Here is a 21,343-nt window from a genome sequence, read left to right on the forward strand (position 1 = left end):
AAGTTTAGGGATATACATATCAGCCTGGATAGCTCCAAGGAGCCTCTGGGATTCACCCAGAAAATGGCGTTTTCAACATTTGAATGTTGACAGCAAACGTTAAACAGCATCGAGTTGACAGCAAATCAGTTGAATGTCATCGTGAAAATGACATTCAACGTTGGTTTTTAAATGGACAGGTCAATTCCATTAAAAAAATTGATCTATTAGATGAGAGGAGTTTTATTTTTATTTTACCCAATTTTCCAAACTTTTTCTTTATTAATCTAAGAAGTTTTTAAGTGCATGTCAGTAATTCTCATCTTAGCCTGTAATCCCACTCTTGATAGTGGTGCAAGAATCACCTCTGCTACATGAACAATTTCAACTATTGTAAGGATGACACCTCCATTGCCCCAGTGTTTGTGCATTTGTCTAGAGGTCAAATGTGGGGAGAACGAGCTTAATGGTTAAATTAAGGGGGAGGTTTAAAGCTTAATTGCCAAAGCGTAATGGCTTAAAGCGAGTACAGTATAAGAAATATTGCCACAACAACCGTGGACATCTTCAAGAGAAAACTAGATAGTTTTCTTCAAGATATTGCTGGACCAACCGGGCTGTGGTGGATATGTGGGCCTGCGGGCCATTCCAAGCAATAGCCTGTTGGACAAAGCTCTCACAAGTTAAGCCTAGCCTCAGGTCGGGCTTGCAGGTGTAGAACTCCTCCCAGAACCCCATCAAGCAGGTATCAAGCAGACTAGACCTATTTGGGTGGTTTTCAGGCTCATGGCCACTTTGTCATTTGAATTTATGTAATTGTTTTATTCCCTGGATGGCTGGCTGGCAGGTGGCAGACTTTCGTATTATACATTGATTTTTGTGGGCTTCATTGGGGTCCCTTCACGAGCCCTAGTTCTCTATTCCCTTTTATATGCTCCTTTGTATATGGTCATGGTTCTTGTAGATTCTTCTCTTGGTAGTACTGTACACCCTGTATATATATTGTGGTAGGAAAAATGGGGATGCCTCCGAGCTATTGATCAAATGTCTGGTTTAGAATATAATGAACATAATAGAGAGCTGCAGGCAGCTGTTTATATGGTCTGTGGTTGAAGGCTCTGATGGTCCAGGTGAATGAAATAATACATAGAGTACAAGAACTTTCATTAATCATTTTCTTTGTATATATCATATTCTTTTGAGACATGGATATAATTTTCAATGAAAGGGCAAAGAATAAGCATTGCTTGTTGAACTCTGTAATGTACCTTGATTGTGTTCTGTACATGTACATATACACATCATGGCAGTTTAATTTGTTCAACTGAATGATTTTATCTGAAATATAAAGACTGCCCCACAGTACTGGGTTACCTAAAAAGCTTAGTGTTATTGTGTAAAGGCTTCATTTTTAGACATTTCTGGCAATGAAGAATAGAATATAATTGCTTGCCTGCATATGCGTGTCTATCAGTGATCACAAGAGAGTGAGACCTAGCTCTTTATGCCCCACCTCCTAGCCACCTGACACGCTGATTACCTCTTCCAACTTGAGTTTTCATCATATTGTTTCCTTAAAGTTGTGGATGTAAGTGGCTTTGACAACCTCTTCTTTCAATGCATTCAACTTCTGACCATCCATACAGGGTACGAAAATATCCTTGTGTCTCTACGACATTATTGGTTGTCAAAATTCTACTGATGTCTCCTTGTCCTACCTCCTTTGTGATTAACCATTGAAATCTATTGTAGGAATGTTCAGTAAATCTGGAGGAGATGATAAAAAAAAGAGCGAACAGCAATCCCAGCCAAGTGATGCACACGAGTCTTCGTCAGTTGTGCCGCCTGCGAGTACTCTAGTAGCTGATACACCCAAGTGTGCACCGAAAAGTCCATCAACAGTTCGAGACAAGCTATCCAAGTTGCGATTATCCAGATCCAAAGAAAAGAAGAAGGTAAGTTTTCCTTAATTACTGTAAGGTATGCTTTGAAGTTACATAATTATAGTATGTATTGCAAAGCCCAATACAAAATTGTATATACAGTACAGTAGTTTGAAGATTGCATATTAGTTCAATACACAAAACTGTGATCAGCCATGCTAAGCCATGCTTCATAATATTTATGTTATCCATTTTAAGAGTAAATTTGTTGAGTTCAGATATATTGACATAGGAAATTGAGAGAGATTGAGCTATTGCATTTGGTTGCTGCCTAAGGTAAGAGACTCCTGCCATAGTTGGAGCATACCATGGAGGCAAGCAGGGAGACATTTAATATACCAATGCCACTCAGATTTTCATGTCACCACAGCTTCATACTGGTACCAGGATGCACTGGAGCAGATCTAGCTTAACCTGTAAATGGCTCTAATCTGCAATTACCTCCTATGCTCAAATTGCCAAATGTAATTTTCTGAACTCGTTTTTTTTTTTTTTTTTTTTTTTTTTATCATTCACACCCCAATGTCACTTTTAATTAAGCTGTTTAACCCTTCTGTTATGCAAGTCGTACAGGAATGATTTTTCTGTGGGGAGCCCCTACGGCTCCCTGCCTGCCCCTAGTTCAGACCTACCAGGGACCAGCGCCAGAACCTGGTCCCTTCAGAGAGGTTTCAGGGAGCAATGGCCCTGGAAAACCCCCTTGTGGTTGGGGTTTTCCTTATCTGCCATCGACCAGGATTAGCACCCAGAAAGGTAGGCATAACAAAACAAACTCCGCATGGTTAAAAACTAAAACAAAAAACGAACAGAGAGGTAGAAACTCCCTACAATCCCAAGGAAACACGCAAACATCACACTTTACTGCCGCGCCGATCGTCCGCACAGCCCTCCCTGCCCCGAGAGGGGGAGGGGAGAGCCCCGGACCTATCGTGCCAGCTGCCTAGCATTAGTTCGTAAGCTAATGTCAACCGGGATAGACGCTTCTCTGGCCTCAGTTTCCTAGGCGGTGTTTGCCTTGTGTGGCGTTCACTGCCGTGTGTTGTGGTGTGCGGTGGCCAGGAGTACCTCATCAGTGCCGGGGCTGCATGCGCTTAAGGGCTTCCTTCCCTAAGTGCCCTGTGAGTACTGCCCCTGCGTGACAGGGTTATCTTCCCTGGGGCGTTCGGGAACCATTCCAGGAGAGGTTCTTGCTGCTCGGCATTTGCCTCACCCTTGGGGCCAGCTTGGGCTTGGGGCCCTTGTTTGGCCCTGGGAAGGGACTGGTATTGTGCTGGTTTGGGCGTCAAGGTGTTGCACGACCTGCCACCTAAGCGGCAACCGGTTCCTGTTGCCTCTGGAGACGGTGTACTTTTGCGGGGTTTTTCTTTTGTTTTTATTTTCATTTGCCTGGTGGGGGTCTGCCTAGTGTGGCTATAGTTCCACTGGTAGTGTTTGGTGGCCCTCAGCTAGGCCCCCATGATTGTACATGTCGCAGGGGTTTTCAGTGTTGTCTCTACCCCCCTTGTTACTTTTGGGTGTTTAACCGGTTAGCAACACCTTGCCCGGGCTTCCCGTAGTTGTTACCCCTACGGGCCCTGGAAACCCCTGTCGGGGCTCGGTGGACCATTGAATGTGTCTTCCGGGTTCCAACCCGTCTTGTACGGGATTGTTGGTTGCTGTGCCCTTGTCTCCGGGTGACAGTCGCCACTTTTACCTCCATCATGTTGCCTGTTGGATCACTGACACCTTGACCCGGAGTCTTGCGAGAGAGATTCTCTGCTTGTTCTCCAGTACTCTCCTGATGTTATTACTGTTCAGAGGACAGGTGGCATCCGTGGTGCAAGCTAGGTTAGGTTGCTGCAACACGCTAGGTTGGTTTCCCACTCGGATGCCCTGGGGCCGCCCCGTTTCGGTTAGGTGCTGTTCGCACCTTTCCCTTCCTGTTCCCGGCTCTGGACCGTCTGCGGGTTTCGGGGTCGGGGCGGGGTTTAGTTGGGGCTGAGACTCGGGCGGTTTTCGGGGGCTGCCCCATTCGGGTTGGGAACGGAGGTTTTCAAGCCTTTTCCTCCTGCCAAGGCTTGTGGGTCTTACCAGCGGCCCTTTCTTGCTGCCTTTCCCATGAACTCTTTCTTTTCTTTAAGGATGGAGGGCTTGGAGGACGGCTCTGCCCCGGGGCCTCTGTTGCGGGTTCCCGGGGCTATGGGGGATGCCTGCTAGCAGTTCTGGGGCGGTTTGCACCTGCCTGGGTTTTCTGCTTTTGGGCGGAGTTTTTCGCCCATCCAGTCTGCTTGCTTTCCACTTTTGCTGGCGTGTATTAGTATCTTTTGTGTCAGTCACAGCGCTCTGGTCTGGAGGCCATTTTCTTCTGCCTGTTTCCCGGCGTGGCCACCAGGGTGGCGTTGCTGTTTGTTTACATGCGCCTGGGTGTACGAGCGAGCTTGAGTGAGTTTTGGGTGAGTTTCTTGGGTGAGTTTTTCACCTTTTTTTCTGGGGTTTTATTCTCCTGTTGTCGTTTCTTTGCTTTTCTGGTGTTTTCTGCCCGTTTCCTGTTCCTCTGGGAACGTTTGAGAGTTGATTTTACACTGGGTTTTCCGTTTTGTCTGTTTTGGGTCTGGGCTCAGTGTCCCTGTTTGTTATGCTTGCTCCCACACCTTGTCCCTCGGTTTTCGGTCTGTTTTGACCGTTTCCCTGGGGGTTCTGTCTGGGGGCTGTGCTTTGCCTTTCTGTGGTGTATCTCTGCCGGCAAATGTGGTGGTTTGGGATTCCGGGTTCCTTTGGGTTCTTTGGTTTCGTTCCAGAGGTTTCTTCCTCTTGAGCCCCCTTTGTGGGTTCAGGGGGCTTTGTTTCCTCGTGTGTGACCCGTTTCTGTCGTCTGGGGTTCTGGGGTCTTCCTGGCTTGCAGACTGACCTTTTTGGATCTTGGCACGTGTTGTAGTCGTGCTGGGACTTTGTTTTTTTTGTCGAGGTGGGCCTTTTGATGCAGTTTTGTGCCTTCTTCGCCTACTCTCGCATGGTCCCGCAGTTATTGGGCACCTTTGATTGTCTTCCGGCCTCTGGTGGCGGCGGTGGACGGCTTCTTCCCCTTGGGGGGGGTTCAGGGTTGGAGTGGTGGGCTTCTTCCCCTGCGCTTCGTCATGTCATCTTAGTGGGTGCATTGGCCTTGGTCAATCCGCCCCATCCTTCTGTGGTTCCCGTCTGCTCTATGCAGACATGGGCCTGTCGAATCTGCGGTTCTTCTGGACTTCTTCAGTCTGCACCTTGGATTCTATGCCCTCATCGGAGAACTGTTGTCTCCTGTCCGGCTTCTGTTGGGGCCGGGTGCCTGGATGGTGGCCCTGGACCTCCAGGTCAATTCTTGGCACGTTCCTCTCCAGTTTTCCGGGACTGGCACAGTTGGTGGTGGGGCTTCAGGCTTGCCGCTTTTGTTGCCTTCCCTAGTTTGTAATTGGCACTTGGTGTATTTATGCATCTTTACCGGATCTTGGTGCCCTGTCTGAGTCTACTTGGGATTCGGTGTCTTGCCTACCTCGACGACTGGCTGGTGTGGGCTCCCAGTCGGTCCACTTGTCTGTTCACCAGGGGTGTGGTTCATTCCAGATTGCCGGTTTTGATTCCTGGTGATCTGGAGGCCGTTCCATCTGTTTCTGTCCTGGGTTCAGACCTGACTGGGTCTTGTTTAGGGCTCTTGGGCCGCTCCTTGTATTTCCCTCCAGAAGTGTGGCTGTGGTCCCACCTTCGGCTGTTCATGAGGGAGTCCCGGGTTGCTCGGCGGTTGCTCGAGCAGTTGTGCAGGAGTCTGAACTTTGACGTGCTGGTCTGCCCGCGGGGTCGGGTTTGGCTTTGATGTCTGTTTGGTTCCTTCGGAGACTCCACTTCCACCTCTCTTGCAATCGTTGGGTTCGTTCCTCCGGGGATCTTGTGTTGATGCTGCGTCACCAGCTTCCTCTTTGGGGTTTTCGGGGTTCCGTGACCTGGCATCTCCCCGAGCCTTCGCTTGATGTGTTCACGGACGGGTCATCTCTCGGCTGGGGCTCTGTGACCAGTGCTCACCAGGTCGGCCGGGGATGGTAGGGTCTATCCGTCCGTCGGGCTAACAGCACGGTTCGGGAGTTCGTGGCTGTCTGGTTTGCACTTCGGAGGGTTTGGGTCACTCAATGCTCTACCATTCAGCTCCATTCGGACTGTTCTCTGGCGGTTCTTTGCCGGAACCACAGGGTTTCTCTTAGGTGTTTGACCTTTGGGGTTGGTCCCTTAGAGTGGCTCGTTTGCTGGATTCTCGGGGTTTGGCTAACCGTGAGGTTCATGTCCTGGGTGTGTCCTGCGTCCTGGCGGAAAGCTGTCTCAGTTCATTCCTCTGTTCGCGGATAGGCCAGTCATCACCGAATTGTTTCGTTGGCTCTGCCAGACGTATGGACTCCTTGCCATGGACGTCTTCGAGTCGGAGTGGTCTAGGTGTCGCCCATTCTATGTGGCGCCCTTACCCACCTGCGAGGCATTCACGGTGGGTGCTTTTTGGCAGGACTGGTCGAGGTGGGGGTACCTGTTCCTTTTCTCCCGGTCCAGCTGTTGCTTCGGGTTCTGGCTCGGTTGCAGTCCATTCCCCTGAGAGCAGTCCTTATGGCTCCTTGGTGGCCAGCTCAGCCTTATTTTCAGACTCTGCTTGAAAGGTGTCCGAACCCGGGGCGTTTTCCCACGGCTCCGCCTCTTTCTGCAGGTCGAATCGGTCTCGTACGTGACTGGTTCGACTTTCTCCTCGGCTCTTCACGTCTGGTATTTTGACGCGGGTATCACCATCTCTGTGGTGTTCAGGTGGCTTTGTTGATGGTGTCCCACCTGCGAGCTTTGTCTTGGCGACAGTATGATGTTTCGTACACTTTCTCGTGTTTTGTTTCACCTCCGGCCTGCTCATGCGTCGCCTGAGCCATCCTGGTCCTTGATCAGGGTGCCTTCTTATCTTCTCCTCAGTTTGTGGTAGCCCCTTCGGTTCAGGTTTCTGCTCTTTGGTACTGGTGGTAGATTTGTACGTGTGCAGCCTTTCTCCGTCCTGGCGACGGTCGAGACGGCTGCTTTCCGGAGGGGTTCTTGGGTTTTTGATGCTTGATTGGTTTGGCCGGGGGTGCATCCTGTGTTGTCCGGTTGTGTTTTTTGCCATTGCCTGCGTACCGTGTCTGGGGATGCACTGTGGTTGATCCGGTTCCCCTCGTTCCTTGTTTTCAGGGCTTGGGTCTCCCAGGTCGTCCGCAGTTTTTCATTCTTCCAGCCTGCGGTCTGTCTTTGCGCCCCGTGCTGTTCAGACGTTTGCGGCTTTTGCTGCTGTGTTGGCGACGTCTAGGGCTCATTTCGGGCACAGGGATTTGAGGGTCGCACAGGTTCTTGGCCGCCCATTCTTTATGCGCGTCTGCTCCTGTGCATTCTTGTTGCCTTGGGTCGCAGGTTGCAACCTGTTGTCTCGGCTTCGCGTTGCAGAGTTTGTGGTGGCCGCCTCCCGGGTTAGTCCTTTCTTTTCCTTCTCTTTGGGGATGAAGCTCCAGGGAGCCATAGGGGCTCCCCACAGAAAACCAGCGTTGAATGTAATGAAACGCCATTTTCTGGGTGAGCCCCAGAGGCTCCCTGGCTACACTCCCTCCCACCGGTCGGCGGTTTTTTCGCGTTGGTTGAAGCTTAGCTTCCGAAGTGAAGCTTGGCAGCCAGCGCGGTAGGTCCGGGGCTCCCCCTTCCCCCTCTCGGGGCGGGGAGGGCTGCGCGGACGATCGGCGCGGCAGTAAAGTGTGATGTTTGCTTGTTTGCTTGTTTCCTTATGATTGTAGGGAGTTTCTACCTCTCTGTTCGTTTTTTTGTTTTAGTTTTTTACCATGTGGGGTTTGTTTTGTTATGCCTACCTTTCTGGGTGCCTAACCCCGGTCGATGGCAGATAAGGAAAACCCCAACCACAAAGGGGTTTTTCCACAGCCATTGCTCCCTGAAACCTCTCTGAAGGGGCCAGGTTCTGGCACTGGTCCCTGGTAGGTCTGAACTTCTTAGCTAATGTCCCGATCTAATATAACATATATTAGCTCGATAAGCTCCAGGGAGCCTCCGGGGCTCGCCCAGAAAATGGCGTTTCATTACATTTAACACTTTTTTTTTTAAATTTGTCTCAAATCAATTTCTGAAAATATTTTGATAAAAGTTTTACGACATTGAAGCCAATAAATTGGTGATTTGTTTAACATTTTAAGTTTTTTTTACATAATATGAATATTTTTCACTTCTGGGCTCTAAGAATGCGCAGTTTAACCCTTGCACTGCTCACCTATTTTCGGCAAAAACGTCTTGGTGCAATTGTCAAGGACATATTTTTGTTATTTTTACAAATGTTCAGGTAAATTTAATGTCAAAATGTTTCCAAAGTCAACTATTTCCATTTCAAAACACAAATAGTAATGAAAACATTAAAAAACATTAAAATATAGCCAAATTAAAAAACAAAAAGCACAACTCTCTGAGCGCCTAAAGGCGCTTTGCGCAGTGCAGTGGTTAAGGGTTAAAGTACTGCATTAGATTTAATTTAACCCCTGCAGTGTGCAAATCATATATATATGATTCAGAGTATCACATAAGATTTAAAAGTCCTGCACATACACAGGGCTCACATTTTCTCCCTCAAGCCTCCAGTAACCATCCCTCACCTTGAAAAAATATCCTGAATCCCTCACTTTTTTTCTAGGACCTTAGTAAAAAGATGAGGACCATGTCTGGCATATCACCATCCCATGATTGGATGTGCTGGGCAGCAATATGAACCATCAAATTTATAACAACAGCAAAGGATTGTCTACCATGTATATAATTACAAACAAAATGTGTGCAATGTGCAGTTATAAGATTGATTTATATATATACTGTATGTACAGTATATGGCCTGCACTGTGGAAAATCAGGCGGTTGGCACTCATGACACGATGAAGTCAATGACGTTAAGAGGAGCCTTTCCTCTGTACAGTGTCCAGCAGAGAGAGAGAGAGAGAGAGAGAGACAGACAGACAGACAGACAGACAGACAGACAGACAGACAGACAGACAGACAGACAGACAGACAGACAGAGAGAGAGAGAGAGAGAGACAGAGAGAGAGAGAGACAGAGAGAGAGAGAGACAGAGAGAGAGACAGAGAGACAGAGAGAGAGAGTGACAGAGAGAGTGACAGAGAGAGAGTGACAGAGAGAGAGATTGACAGAGAGTGACAAAGAGAGAGAGAGAGAGAGAGAGAGAGAGAGAGAGAGAGTGACAGAGAGAGAGAGAGAGAGAGATTGACAGAGAGAGAGAGAGAGAGAGAGAGAGAGAGAGAGAGAGAGAGAGAGAGAGAGAGAGAGAGAGAGAGAGAGAGAGAGAGAGAGAGAGAGAGAGAGTGACAGAGAGAGAGAGTGACAGAGAGAGAGTGGCAGAGAGAGAGAGTGACAGAGAGTGACAAAGAGAGAGAGTGACAGAGAGAGAGAGAGAGAGAGAGAGAGAGAGAGAGAGAGAGAGAGAGAGAGAGAGTGACAGAGAGAAAGTGACAGAGAGAGAGTGACAGAGAGAGAGAGAGAGAGAGAGAGAGAGAGAGAGAGAGAGAGAGAGAGAGAGAGAGAGAGAGAGAGAGAGTGACAGAGAGAGAGAGAGTGACAGAGAGAGAGAGAGTGACAGAGAGAGAGAGAGTGACAGAGAGAGAGAGAGAGTATGACAGAGAGAGAGAGTATGACAGAGAGAGAGAGTATGACAGAGAGAGAGAGAGTGACAGAGAAAGACAGAGAGTCAGCCAGCCAGCCACTCAGCCAGCCAGCCACTCAGCCAGCCACTCAGCCAGCCAGCCACTCAGCCAGCCAGCCAGCCAGCCAGCCAGCCAGCCAGCCAGCCAGCCAGCCAGCCAGCCAGCCAGCCAGCCAACCAGCCAACCAACCAGCCAACCAGCCTGCCTGCCTTGCAATCTATTGAACCGTAACAAGTCAACCAAGTACAGGGAAATAGATCACCGGTACAACTTCGTTCCAATAGGATCCGAGACCCTTGGTCCATGGCATAGGAAGAGAGAGAGTGCAAGGAGGTTTCTTAAGGATCTTGGTTCCAGGCTCATTGAATCTACAAGAGACCCTAGAGCAGCAAGTTTTCTCTTCCAGTGCCTCAATGTAGTGATCCCAAGGAGGAATGCCCGCATGCATCCTCAGTTCCTGCCCGGCGTCAGAGGAGTTCGAAGAAATCTACAGTCTCTAGGAAACAAACGTCCCTTTATTTCCTCTTAATATCCTCTTTTTGTAACTAATCAGATATGTAACTGTGTAACTTTGTATAATAAGTGTACAACATAAATAATAAAAAAGGGGGGTAGGAGAAGTAAACACTCATATGTATCAAGTTTTTCTCTGAATGCTCTGTATTCCCTTCTCTGAAGCTTTGGGTCCCTAAAATTGCACCAGAAGTGGTACACCTATTTATTTATTTATATAAATGTGTGCTGTATGCTATATATAGCACACAGAAACTGTATTGGACGGGACCTAAACATTTCCTCTAATGCATTATGGATGATATTAGCTAATATTAGTACTGGGCTTCAGTCTTATGAAGTTGTCATGCCTACCGGGGACCACTAGCCAGAACATGGTCCTCTCAGAGAGACGAAGGGAGCAGTGGTCTATGAAACTATTGTGTATAAAAGTATTCATGTCTGCCATCGACTGGGGTTGATCTGATCACTCAGAAAGGTAGGTGCTTGAAAACAGACCCCTCCTGGTAGAAAATTGCAACCTAAGACCGAACACTAGCAAGAAACTCCCTCAAAGAAAAACAAGCAACACGTCATCACACTGCACGCCATTCGTTCGTGCCAACCCCTTCGCCCCCTTCCTTCTGGGAAGGGAAGAGGGTTCCCACCCCACCGAGCTGGCAACAGGATCGTCAGCTTGTCGGCTGAAGCTATACTGGGATGGATGCCTGCTCTGGCCTCGATTCCCTGATTGGCTTCACCCTGCTGGTGTTCCTTCTGCATGTTGGTGGTGGCCAGGAGTTTATACCAAAGGCTGCATGCACTTAGGGCTTCCTTCCCTAGGCATCCTTTGAGTACACCCCTTGGGGTTCAGAGTTCCCTTCTCTTGGTCCTGCAGGGTCCCCATTCCCATAGGGGTGGTGACTGCTTGGTTTCTACCTCATCCTTTGGGTCAGCTTAGACCCCGGTATTTTTGTTTGGCCCTGGGTAGGGAGTGGGTTGTTTGCTAGTTGGGGCGCGCCGGGCTGCCCAGTTTGCATAATCGCAGCGGCCGTGACTTTCTCTGGTCCCCTGGGTTATGGTGCTTCCTTGGAATTCTCTTTCATCCTTTAGTTTACTTTGTTGCCCATTGGGAAGCCGACACAGTCCATATTAGGTGATACCTAGGTTTGTTTGGCCTAGATACCGGCCAGTTTGCCCGAATATGTTACCGGGATACATCCGGCTTTAGTAGTCCAGCGCCTGGGCTTCCTGTAGGGAAACAACCCCCTTTGGGCCCTGGAAAACCCCATCGGGACTTTGTTGATCACAATGGATGAATCGTCAAGGCCCATCGTAATCATTGCGAGTTTGAGATTTGCTCGTTGGCTCTGTCTCATGGTGACGATCACCTGTATTGCCTCCGTCATACTGCTTGTTGGGTCGACAACACCTTCGACCCTGAGTCTTGTGAGACTAGTTCTCTACTCATTCTCCAATTTACCCATACTGCTACAGCTGAGGTTAGGGGTCAAGTCCTGCCTGAAACACTTTGCGTAATAGTGGCTTTAGGCATTGTATGTACTAGCTCTATCTATAAATCCATCAATGTTTGTATCACACCTTGTATGTATGTACTTTACCTGAATAAACTTTTGAATTTTGAATTTGAATTTTGAAAGTGGCTTGCACATTGCATCCTAGGTTTAGGTTGCTGCAACACGCATGATTGGTTGCCAGCTCGAATGCCCAGGGGCTGTCCTATTTTGGTTATAGGGAGTTGGACTTGGGGGCGTTGGTCGCTTCGATTTTGGTTCCGTCTGCGGCCCCTTTGTATCTTTCCCCCCCTCCTCCCTGCTTCCGGTTCCCAAACGTTTGAGGGTTTCAGGGACGGGGTTTAGTGCCTTCGGGGTGTTGGGGGGAGAGGCAACTAGCTATGCTTGGCCGCACTTGGTCTCACAATTCGTTGGTGTTTCAAGTTGTGTCTTCCGGCCTCCAGTAGTGTTGGGACATTCCTCCCCCTCTGGTGGGTTCGGGGCTGGCAGGGCAGGTTTCTTCCCCTTCGCTTCATTGAATCATTCTGGAGTATTTGGGCGCGGTTGAAACGACTTCGTCCCTCAGGTGGGTTTCCTGCCTGTTTCCAGTGCCGAAACGGAACTGTGTGGATCTGAGGTTCATTCTGACTTGTCCTATCTGACCCCCCTTCCCCCTAAGTTCCTTGCCCCTCCTTTCGGATGACCATTCTGTCCCAGGTTCAGGTTCTCTTATAGCCGTATTCTTGGAGGGTGTATCTGGATCTTCAGGACACGTATTGGCATTTCCCTATTCATCCGGGATTCAGGGACTCGTTAGGTTTCGTAGTGGGGCTTACCGACTTCGTTGCCTTCCTTTCAGGCTGAATCTGGCGCCTTGTGTTTTCATGTGTCTTACGCAGTGACCCGTCTGCGTCTCTTCAGTGTTTGGGTTTTGGCCTACCTCGACGACTGGTTGGTGTGGGCTTCCAGTTGGTCCACATGTCTGCTCGCCAGGGATTTGGTTTTTTCCCAGCTTGCCAGGTTCAGGTTCCTGGGGAAATGGAGGAAGTCTCTCTGGCTCCATCTCAGGTTTGGACTTGGTTGGGTCTTGTCTGAGATACCCGGACAGCGTACTTGTCTCTCCCTCAGACGGCTTTGCTCTCACCACCGTCTGTTCCTGAGGGGGTCCCGGATCACTCGATTTTTTACCCGCTTGGTCGAGCTTGGATGCGGCATCAGTTCTGGTTCCTTCGGGGCTGTCCTTTATGCTGTGCTCGGAATCGCTGGATTTGTCCCCTGGGGTCTTTGTGTTGGCTGTTGAGTCGCCAGCTTCCTCTTTGGACTTTTCGAGGTTCAGTGCCTTGGTGCCTTCCGGAGCCCTGCCTCGATATGTTCACGAATGCTCACCAGGCTAGCCAGGGGCGCTGAACTTTCGGCTTGCTCGGGACTCTATGATCTGGCTCCATTCGGACTGCGCTCCAGTGGTTCATTGCCTAAACCGCGTTGGGTTTATGCAGTCCGTGGCTCTTTGGGCCTGGTCAATCCGAGTGGCTCTTTGGAGCTAGTCGATCCGAGTGGCTTTTTGTAACGTATCGGAAATGCGAAATGGAAAGAAATGAGAATGGAATAAATAAAGAAATGGGTAAGGGTATGGACTGAGGGAGGTAGAGAGGTGTGAGGGGAGGTAAAGAGGTGTGGGAGGTAGGTGTGAAGGAGTAGAGTAGTGAGGAGTGGTCAGGGGAAAGGGAAAGTTTAGAATGAGAGGGAGAGACTGAGATCAAGGAGGAGATTAGAAGAGTAGAAGGTAAGAGTGCTAGAATAGTAGAAAGATAAAAAAGTTGAAGGATGAAAGTTGCTGCAACCATTCATTCAAGTTAAGGGCATATAAGACAAGGAATGGAACTTGTCTGTACTTTACTTTAACCACCTAACTGTGCCAGCCGAGTATTCTCGGTCGGCGGGAAACTGCACCAACCGAGAAAACTTTTTTATTTTTCTGTATCCATTCTAAATGTGTGAGACTCTTAGGACCTCCAGTGAGAGGCAGCCATCTTTGAAAAAAGTCCCAGAATGCCCTAGGGCTGCTGGCTGGGTTAGTACTGAATGAGCAATCATGGGTGGCGCACGCGCCTCTGGCTCCCAAACACCTGTCTGACGGGGTGTTGAAAGATCATGCTCTGTCGGTGAAATTCAAATCTTATTGTTTGAAGAACATAAGGGTCATAATATTGGTGAAGCTAGGAGCACTAAGGACCTAACACAAAGGTCGGATGCAAGTGTTACAGCACGTATGAGGACGATATAGGAGCGTATCCAGTTGTAGCTCTGAGCGTCACCCTTGCAATCCTATGCTATCTCCAATTTCTTTAGATGATACATAGCTGAATCGTTTTCTACGTTCAGTGATGATGCATCTGATACAAGTAGCATAGATGAACAGTGTTAGCGGCTTCCATGGTGGTGTTTTCCATAGATATTTTCAAGAATACCTGAATCTCCTCCTAACTGACAGACACTCTTTGAGGCTAGCTGAATCTCTTTCCGACTGACGGACACTCTTTGAGGCAAGCTGAATCTCTTCCTGTGTGGGACCATACAAAGCGATCTTTTCAAGACTACCTTACAAATTGATCTTTTCCTATAATCTTTTCAATACTACCTTATGCTTTACAAGCTTGGCTACATACAACCTACAAGTAATAAAGCCAAGGGTGTATGTGAGTGCGTTATTTGCAAGCACACAGAATGAAGAAACAGAAAGCAAAAATTTATCTGTAGCTGGTGCAATGAGAGTGAAGTTGCGCTGTGCACCATGGACTACTTCGTTGATTATTACTCACTTCCAAAGTACTGAGTGTGTAATACAGTGTGTTACTGTGTAAATAGTGTGTGAAACTGTACAAATTGTAATTTTAGTGAATTTTTAACAAGTAATATTGCGACAATAAACATTTACGTACATTAACAACGTACTGCAGTGAACGATATGGAAGAAAATGCAAGATTGAACCAGTGAAGAGCAGAGGTGCCATAGGCACAATCAGAGAGCACTGTATAAACATCAGGGGTCCGCGGTTGTTCAACGTCCTCCCAGCGAGCATAAGAAATATTGCCGGAACAACCGTGGACATCTTCAAGAGAAAACTGGACGGTTTTCTAAGAGAAGTTCCGGATCAGCCGGGCTGTGGTGGGTACGTGGCCCTGCGGGCCGCTCCAAGCAACAGCCTGGTGGACCAAACTCTCACAAGTCGCGCCTGGCCTCGGGCCGGGCTTGGGGAGTAGAAGAACTCCCAGAACCCCATCAACCAGGTATCAACCAGGTATCATTTATTTTGGACACATTACTAACACATGTATCACAGTGCCATGGAACATTATGAACATTCTACTGTATGCATATTGTAAAGGACACAAGTGTGCATCATATACAATAAAAAAACAAATAAAACTGCATTGGAGATACAGGACATATAACAAATAACTGAAAATATATTTGTGGCAACACCCGGTGCTTGAATGGCCCGCGCGACCGTATTTGGGCGATTCATGCACGGGCGACCAGGCCCTGATGACGTTACAGCACACCTTGTCCACATCCCCACAGCCAAAGTAAGTGGAATTTGGTAATTATTTTTACATAGACATGTTCAGGGAAGGGAATTTATCATTTTACGAAGAAAAAAGAATTTTGGGGAACGCTTTATTTCATGCGCACAGGGGGAATTTCACAATAAACACGGCGCAGCACGGTGGTTAAGCTGTTATCAAATGTTAGCATGTACTTGTGTATTAAAATCTTAATCTCACTAAACTCGGAGGGTTCTCTACTCTCGTCTCAACTGACAAAGATCTAGGGAACAAAATTAAAGGCAATACAGTATAAAAAAGTAAGTTAATGGATTATATTTTCACTATTGTGGGTATCATTCAAATGAGTAACACAATTCAACTATATAATTAGATGTTAAATATCAACACGACTACACAAATGTGAATCACCACACAGGATCTTGAAAGTACTACAGCTGACTGCCCCTGAAAATCACATAACACCTTACCCGTAACACGAAATAAGTCACCTTAACACTTTGGTGTTCTGAGCCCCTGAGCGCCCCACTATCCCTGGTGGGTTTGGGCGTTCTGCGGGAGCGCGGTAAATTCTAAAAAGTGTATACTTTTTTCAACTTTGTCAGCTCAATTCTCGTCCTAAGATTTTCAATTTGGTATCAATGTGTTTGCAATAGAATTCTCTACAAGACTAAATGCATATAAACTCCAAAAGCCTGGCTTACCATCTGCAACTAACAGAGAAAGTGAGAGAAAGTTACCCAGGAGTGCACAAGAGTGATAAAATGTTTACACTCTTTACAGTTTTGTCAACTCAATTCTCATGCTAGGTCTTTTATTTTGGTATCAATGTGTTGGCAATAGATTCATTGCCAATAGTTGGCAATGTGTCCACAATAAATGTTTATTGTCACAATATTACTTGTTAAAAATTCACTAAAATTACAATACTGTATGTACAGTTTCACACACTATTTACACAGTAACACACTGTATTACACATTCAGTAATTCGGAAGTGAGTAATAATCAACGAAGTAGTCCATGGTGCGCAGTGTGATATCGCTCTTGTTGCACCAGGTACAGATAGATCAGATAGATTTTTGCTTACTGTTTCTTCGTTCTGTGTGCTTGCAAATAACGCACTCACATATACCCTTGGCTTTAGTACTTGTAGGTGGTATGTAGCCAAGCTTCTAAAGCATAAGGTAGTATTGAAAAGATTATAGGAAAAGATCAATTTGTAAGGTAGTCTTGAAAAGATCACTTTGTAAGGACCCACACAGAAAGAGATTCAGCCACCCTCGAAGAGTGTCCGTCAATTTGGAAGAGATTCGGCTATTCTTGAAACAGCTATTCTATGGTAAACACCACCATGGAAGCCGCTGAATGCAGAAAACAATTCATCTATGTATCATCTATATAAATTGGAGATGGCATAGGTGGGCAAGGGTGGCGCTTAGAGCTACAACTGGATACACTCGCTGTTTCGTCCTTATAGGTGCTGTATCACTTGCATCCGACCGTTTTGTTAGGTCCTTAGTGCGCCTAGCTTCACCAATATCATGACCCTTATGTTCTTCAAACAATAAGGTTTGAATTTCACCGACAGTGTGTGACCTTTCAACACCGTGTCGAATAGGTGTTTGGGAGCCAGAGGTGCGTGCGCCACCCATGGTTGCTCACTTAGTACTAACCCAGTCAGCAGCCCTAGGGCATTCTGGGAATTTTTTCCTTGTGCACAGGGATGTAAATCTCCTCAGGACCCCTTAGCAGCTTAGGGATTAAAGATATAATCACTGGAGCACTAACTCTGGACAGAAGAGCTTCCAATAGCAACAGGTGGACCCATTGTGTAATAAACACCATCAATACATTCAATATAACAAATACAGTCGCTGAGAGGGGTTTGATGATTGTTGCCACCGGAGGCGGCTAGTTTATTGTGCACTCCATGCTCATCCTGTGAGCAGTAGCACAAAAAGCATTACAGAGGGCACAAAAGGTCTTTATCAGACCTCATCTTAGATTATTACATAAACAATTTTGTCTATCATTCACACCTTATAGTTACAATGTCAACTAGTTACAGAGAAAGTGCTATTTCAAGAGCAACATATTTACAGTAAGTCATTATACATTAATGGTAGGTCTTATCACTAATACATAATAGTTTAACGAATGGAGATATTAGAGAGTCATAAGGGAGCTTCTGTTTATTATTAGTCTTCACAATACACTACTTGTTTCTTAATCTCATATGTCGTTTATCTACTGGAAGCGAAATATGGATACAGTGCAAGGCTTTCAGGTAATTTATCCATGGTAATAAGATAGGTTGCCATATCATACAGAGTGAGCTTAGATTTATCTCTAAATGGCTCAATTTTACTACAATCCAAGATATAGTGTTCGAGTGTGTGTCCCTGTCTTTGTCCACACACTTTACACTTTACTTCATCTAGAACCCTATACAAGCCCAACTGCCAGAGATACTTGTAGCCAAGTCTTATGCGAGCTGTGACAACATCTGTTAGTCTACTGACTTTGTTACTTGCCCCATACACATGTTTTACTTCACACATTTCATTGTGATAAACAATGGACCTGCTAGTTCCAGTTTGCACTGTTCTACTTTCTTCAAATTCATCCAGGAGTTCTCGTCTAATGACACTTTTAAGGGACCTATTTGATAACTCAAGATTCCGTTCAATACTGTCTTTATTTACTGCAGCCTTAGCAAGGGCATCAACTTTGTCATGTTCCTGCAGGCCAATGTGAGAAGGAATCCACAACATTTTTATATTTACCCTCTTGCTAAGTATTCTTATATATCTACATCTAGCTTCCAAGACAAGCACATTATTACTTGATTGCAAACTGTTTATTGCTCGTAGTGAGGAAAGGGAATCGGAAATAATTAAGCTGTTTACTTCATGTTGACGAAATACATGCAGACTTCGTTATGCAAGCCCCTTGGGAATCGCTGCCACCAGACTTTAAGATTATGACTCTTGAAGGGAAAAAGAACCAGACTAATCCTCATCTGCTATGTAATATTGCACAGATGCATGTACTGTAGAAGCAAACTAGGCATCTGACAGTTTCACATACTTCACAGATGGATCAGTAGACCAGTAGAGACAAGAAACCGGAGGTGCAGTTAAGTCAGGAAATTCTGTAGTTAGTTGGAGACTCTCAAATGGGTGTTCAATTTTACAAACAGAGATGCTAACTATTCAAAAGGCTTTGGAACATGCTCTTGCAGAACACCGACGACATGTTATAACACATACAGATTCGAGAACTGCCATTGAAACTTTGCAACAATAACACATACTTGACAACATCCATCTGATCACAAATGTCATATCATTAATGCAAACGTTCAAACGTCAAGGACGTCGGGTACTTATCAACTGGGTGCCAAGTCATGCGGGGAATAATTGAAAATGACATTGCAGATGAAACTGCAAAACTTGCAACTAAGAAAAGAAATGTAGACATTTACATACCACAGAGTCTATAACAGATTAAGAAAGTAATTAGAAATAGAGCAATGCATAAGATGTACAGTGATCACAACACAGCAGTTGCAACATCAGGATCTGTGGGTTGGTACAAAAATTCAACCAACTATGAACCACTTATTTTGAGAAAAGGGAGCAGTAGAACAATAGAAATACACTTACATTGCTTGAATACCCATGTGCATGGATAATAGGCTTACAGGTTCCAGAAGATGAGAAGAAATGTCAGCACTGTGGAGAAATGCCCGACCGACCACTGGAACATCATCTAACACATTGCACAGTTACAGACCCAATAAGATTTCAACTTAGATTCAACAGAGCAGTTGTTGTTGTTAAACACATGGGGCATAATCGTACTGAAGCGAACATAAGAGTCATAAATACTCATCCTCCACCTAAGTGTATGCCCTAAAGTGGCCTCCTTTAGGGGGCCTGACGTGGACAGCGCTCGGGGTTAGTAGTTCTAAGGGTTCGTTTTCGATCCCCTGCGGAGGCGGAAACAAATGGGCAGAGTTTCTTTCACCCTGATGCACATGTTCACCTAACAGTAAATAGATACCTGGAAGTTATACAGCTACTACGGGTTATTTCCTGGAGATGTCTGGGCGTTAAAATTAGGATTAAGGACTTGCCAAAATTTTATTAGTGCTAGTGGCTGTACAAGAATGTAAGCACTCTTGTATAAATAAAATAATAAATAAATAATTAAAAAAAAAATTAAAACTGAAACAAGAAACAAGTAACACTTAATGGGCCAGCCATAGGCTTAGGGCCTGCAATGGAATATCCCTTAAAAAAAAAATACCTTGTGGTTTCTATATCGGAATGCATGCAGTGGCAACCAACAGTTTGATCAATCCGGAAAACCACCTCAAAGTAGAGGTCTTAAGTTTCATTTCTACTTTTAGGTTTTCATTTCACTGATAACAAGAGGTTCAAGGCTGAGTAACCTAAAGCATTAAAATTGTTTTCATTCATTATTATTTGGTCTAAGTAATTCATATGGAATCATATTCCTAAATGTTTGAGTACAGAGCAGCGTCACTCATTCAAAATTAATGTGTGGTAGCATTCATTCTTATACAGGACCGTGCAAATATAATAAATTGCCACAATTTTTTATTTGCAATAGTGGAACACTGTTTTTAGCTTGTTTAAATGCATGCACATTTGATAAGGTAATGCATCTTAAGAGAATTACCAAGAAATATAATGTACTTTATAGTAAGGAGATATCTTTGCTTATCTTTGCAGAGGCAAGATGTAGTCTGTTTATACAGTACTGTACTTATAAATATACAAGTATTGGACTCGCACACATAAACCATTAAAGTACTGTACTATAGAAATAATAAAGTGATAATTTTGTGCCAAAATCATTAAAATGCAACAGTTATTTGCTACAAGAAATGTAAATGAATTGTACACATTAAAGTTCCTTGCACCGCCAGACACTTCAGTGTAGCAGTCAGTTTATGGCGGTGAGATGGTAGTACCCATGAATGCCCAAAGGAGGTACAGGTACAGTAGTATTGTACTGTTTTCAAGGAATAATACTCTTAAAAAAAAAAAGTGTAATTATCCCACCAACCTCCTACCTGCGCATGTTGGTTAATAAGGCAGCAGCTCAGCGACCCCTTCTACCCAGCTTCTCCCACTCCCTACCAACAGCAGTGTTTGGTTTTATATACAGTAACTTCTCATACTCTTTTATAGAGTCTCGTGTTAATTTCATTGTTTTTATTATGTGTGTGTGTGTGTAATTACCTAAGTGTAGTTACAGGATGAGAGCTACGCTCGTGGTGTCCCGTCTTCCCAGTACTCTTTGTCGTATAAAGCTTTGAAACTACTGACAGTTTTGGCCTCCTCCACCTTCTCACTTAACTTGTTCCAACCATCTACCACTCTGTTTGCAAAAGAAAATTTTATAATATTGTTTTGGCACCTTTGTTTCCTTAGCTCGAATCTGTGTCCTCCTCTTCTTGAAGTTGCTGGTTTCAGGAATTCCTCTTTGTTAATTTGGTTGATTCCTGTTATTATTTTGTAAGTGGTCATATCACTTCTATTTCTTGTATTTTCTAGCTTTGACATATTTAACACCTCTAGCCTCTCCTTGTAACTCATTTTTCAGTTCCTGAAGCCATTTTGTAGCATGCCTTTGCACCTTTTCCAGTTTATTGATGTGCGTCTTGACATATGGGCACAATACAACTGCTACATATTCCAAGTTTGGTCTCACAAAAGTCATGAACAGTTGCTTTAGTATTTTACCATCTATGTAATTAAAAGCAAGTCTGAAGTTGGAAAGTGACATATATGCTCCTCTCATTATTCTTTGTGTGTTCTGGTGACAATTTACTACTGTATTCAAAACCACCCCCTAGATCTCATTCTTTATTGGAGATCTTTAATTCCTTTCCACATAATTTGTAAGTTATGTGTGGTCTATTTTCTCTTATTCCACATTATATAACATAGCATTTGTTCACATTGAATTCTACTTGCCACATGTCGCTCCAAGCACTTATTTTATCTGGATCAATTTGAAGGGCATGACAATCGTCTGTGTCTCCTATCTTCCCCAGTATCTTAGCATCGTCCGCAAACATGTTCATATAATACTGTATTCCTTCT

At 45.5% G+C, this 21,343-nt stretch overlaps 1 protein-coding gene across 6 annotated transcripts in view; it reads left to right on the plus strand.

Moving 5' to 3' along the window:
• Mical (Molecule interacting with CasL) overlaps positions 1-21,343 on the plus strand; it is a 309,683-nt gene that overhangs the window by 239,630 nt on the left and 48,710 nt on the right. For 4 of the 6 annotated variants that reach the window (XR_006772583.2, XR_006772585.2, XR_006772586.2 and 1 more), the window contains one exon: positions 1,732-1,934. Coding sequence is in view for 3 of the 6 variants with exons in the window: in XM_045738827.2 (XP_045594783.1) it covers positions 1,732-1,934 (203 nt within the window). In the remaining 3 variants the exon portion in view is untranslated. Of the gene's footprint in view, positions 1-1,731; positions 1,935-8,607; positions 10,263-20,160; positions 20,231-21,343 lie in introns of those variants that run through there. The other 2 variants (XM_045738829.2, XM_045738828.2) reach the window with 2 other exon arrangements.

The sequence above is a fragment of the Procambarus clarkii genome, chromosome 43 (genome assembly GCF_040958095.1).
Source record: "Procambarus clarkii isolate CNS0578487 chromosome 43, FALCON_Pclarkii_2.0, whole genome shotgun sequence".
In the NCBI taxonomy this organism is placed as follows: Eukaryota; Metazoa; Arthropoda; class Malacostraca; order Decapoda; family Cambaridae; genus Procambarus; species Procambarus clarkii.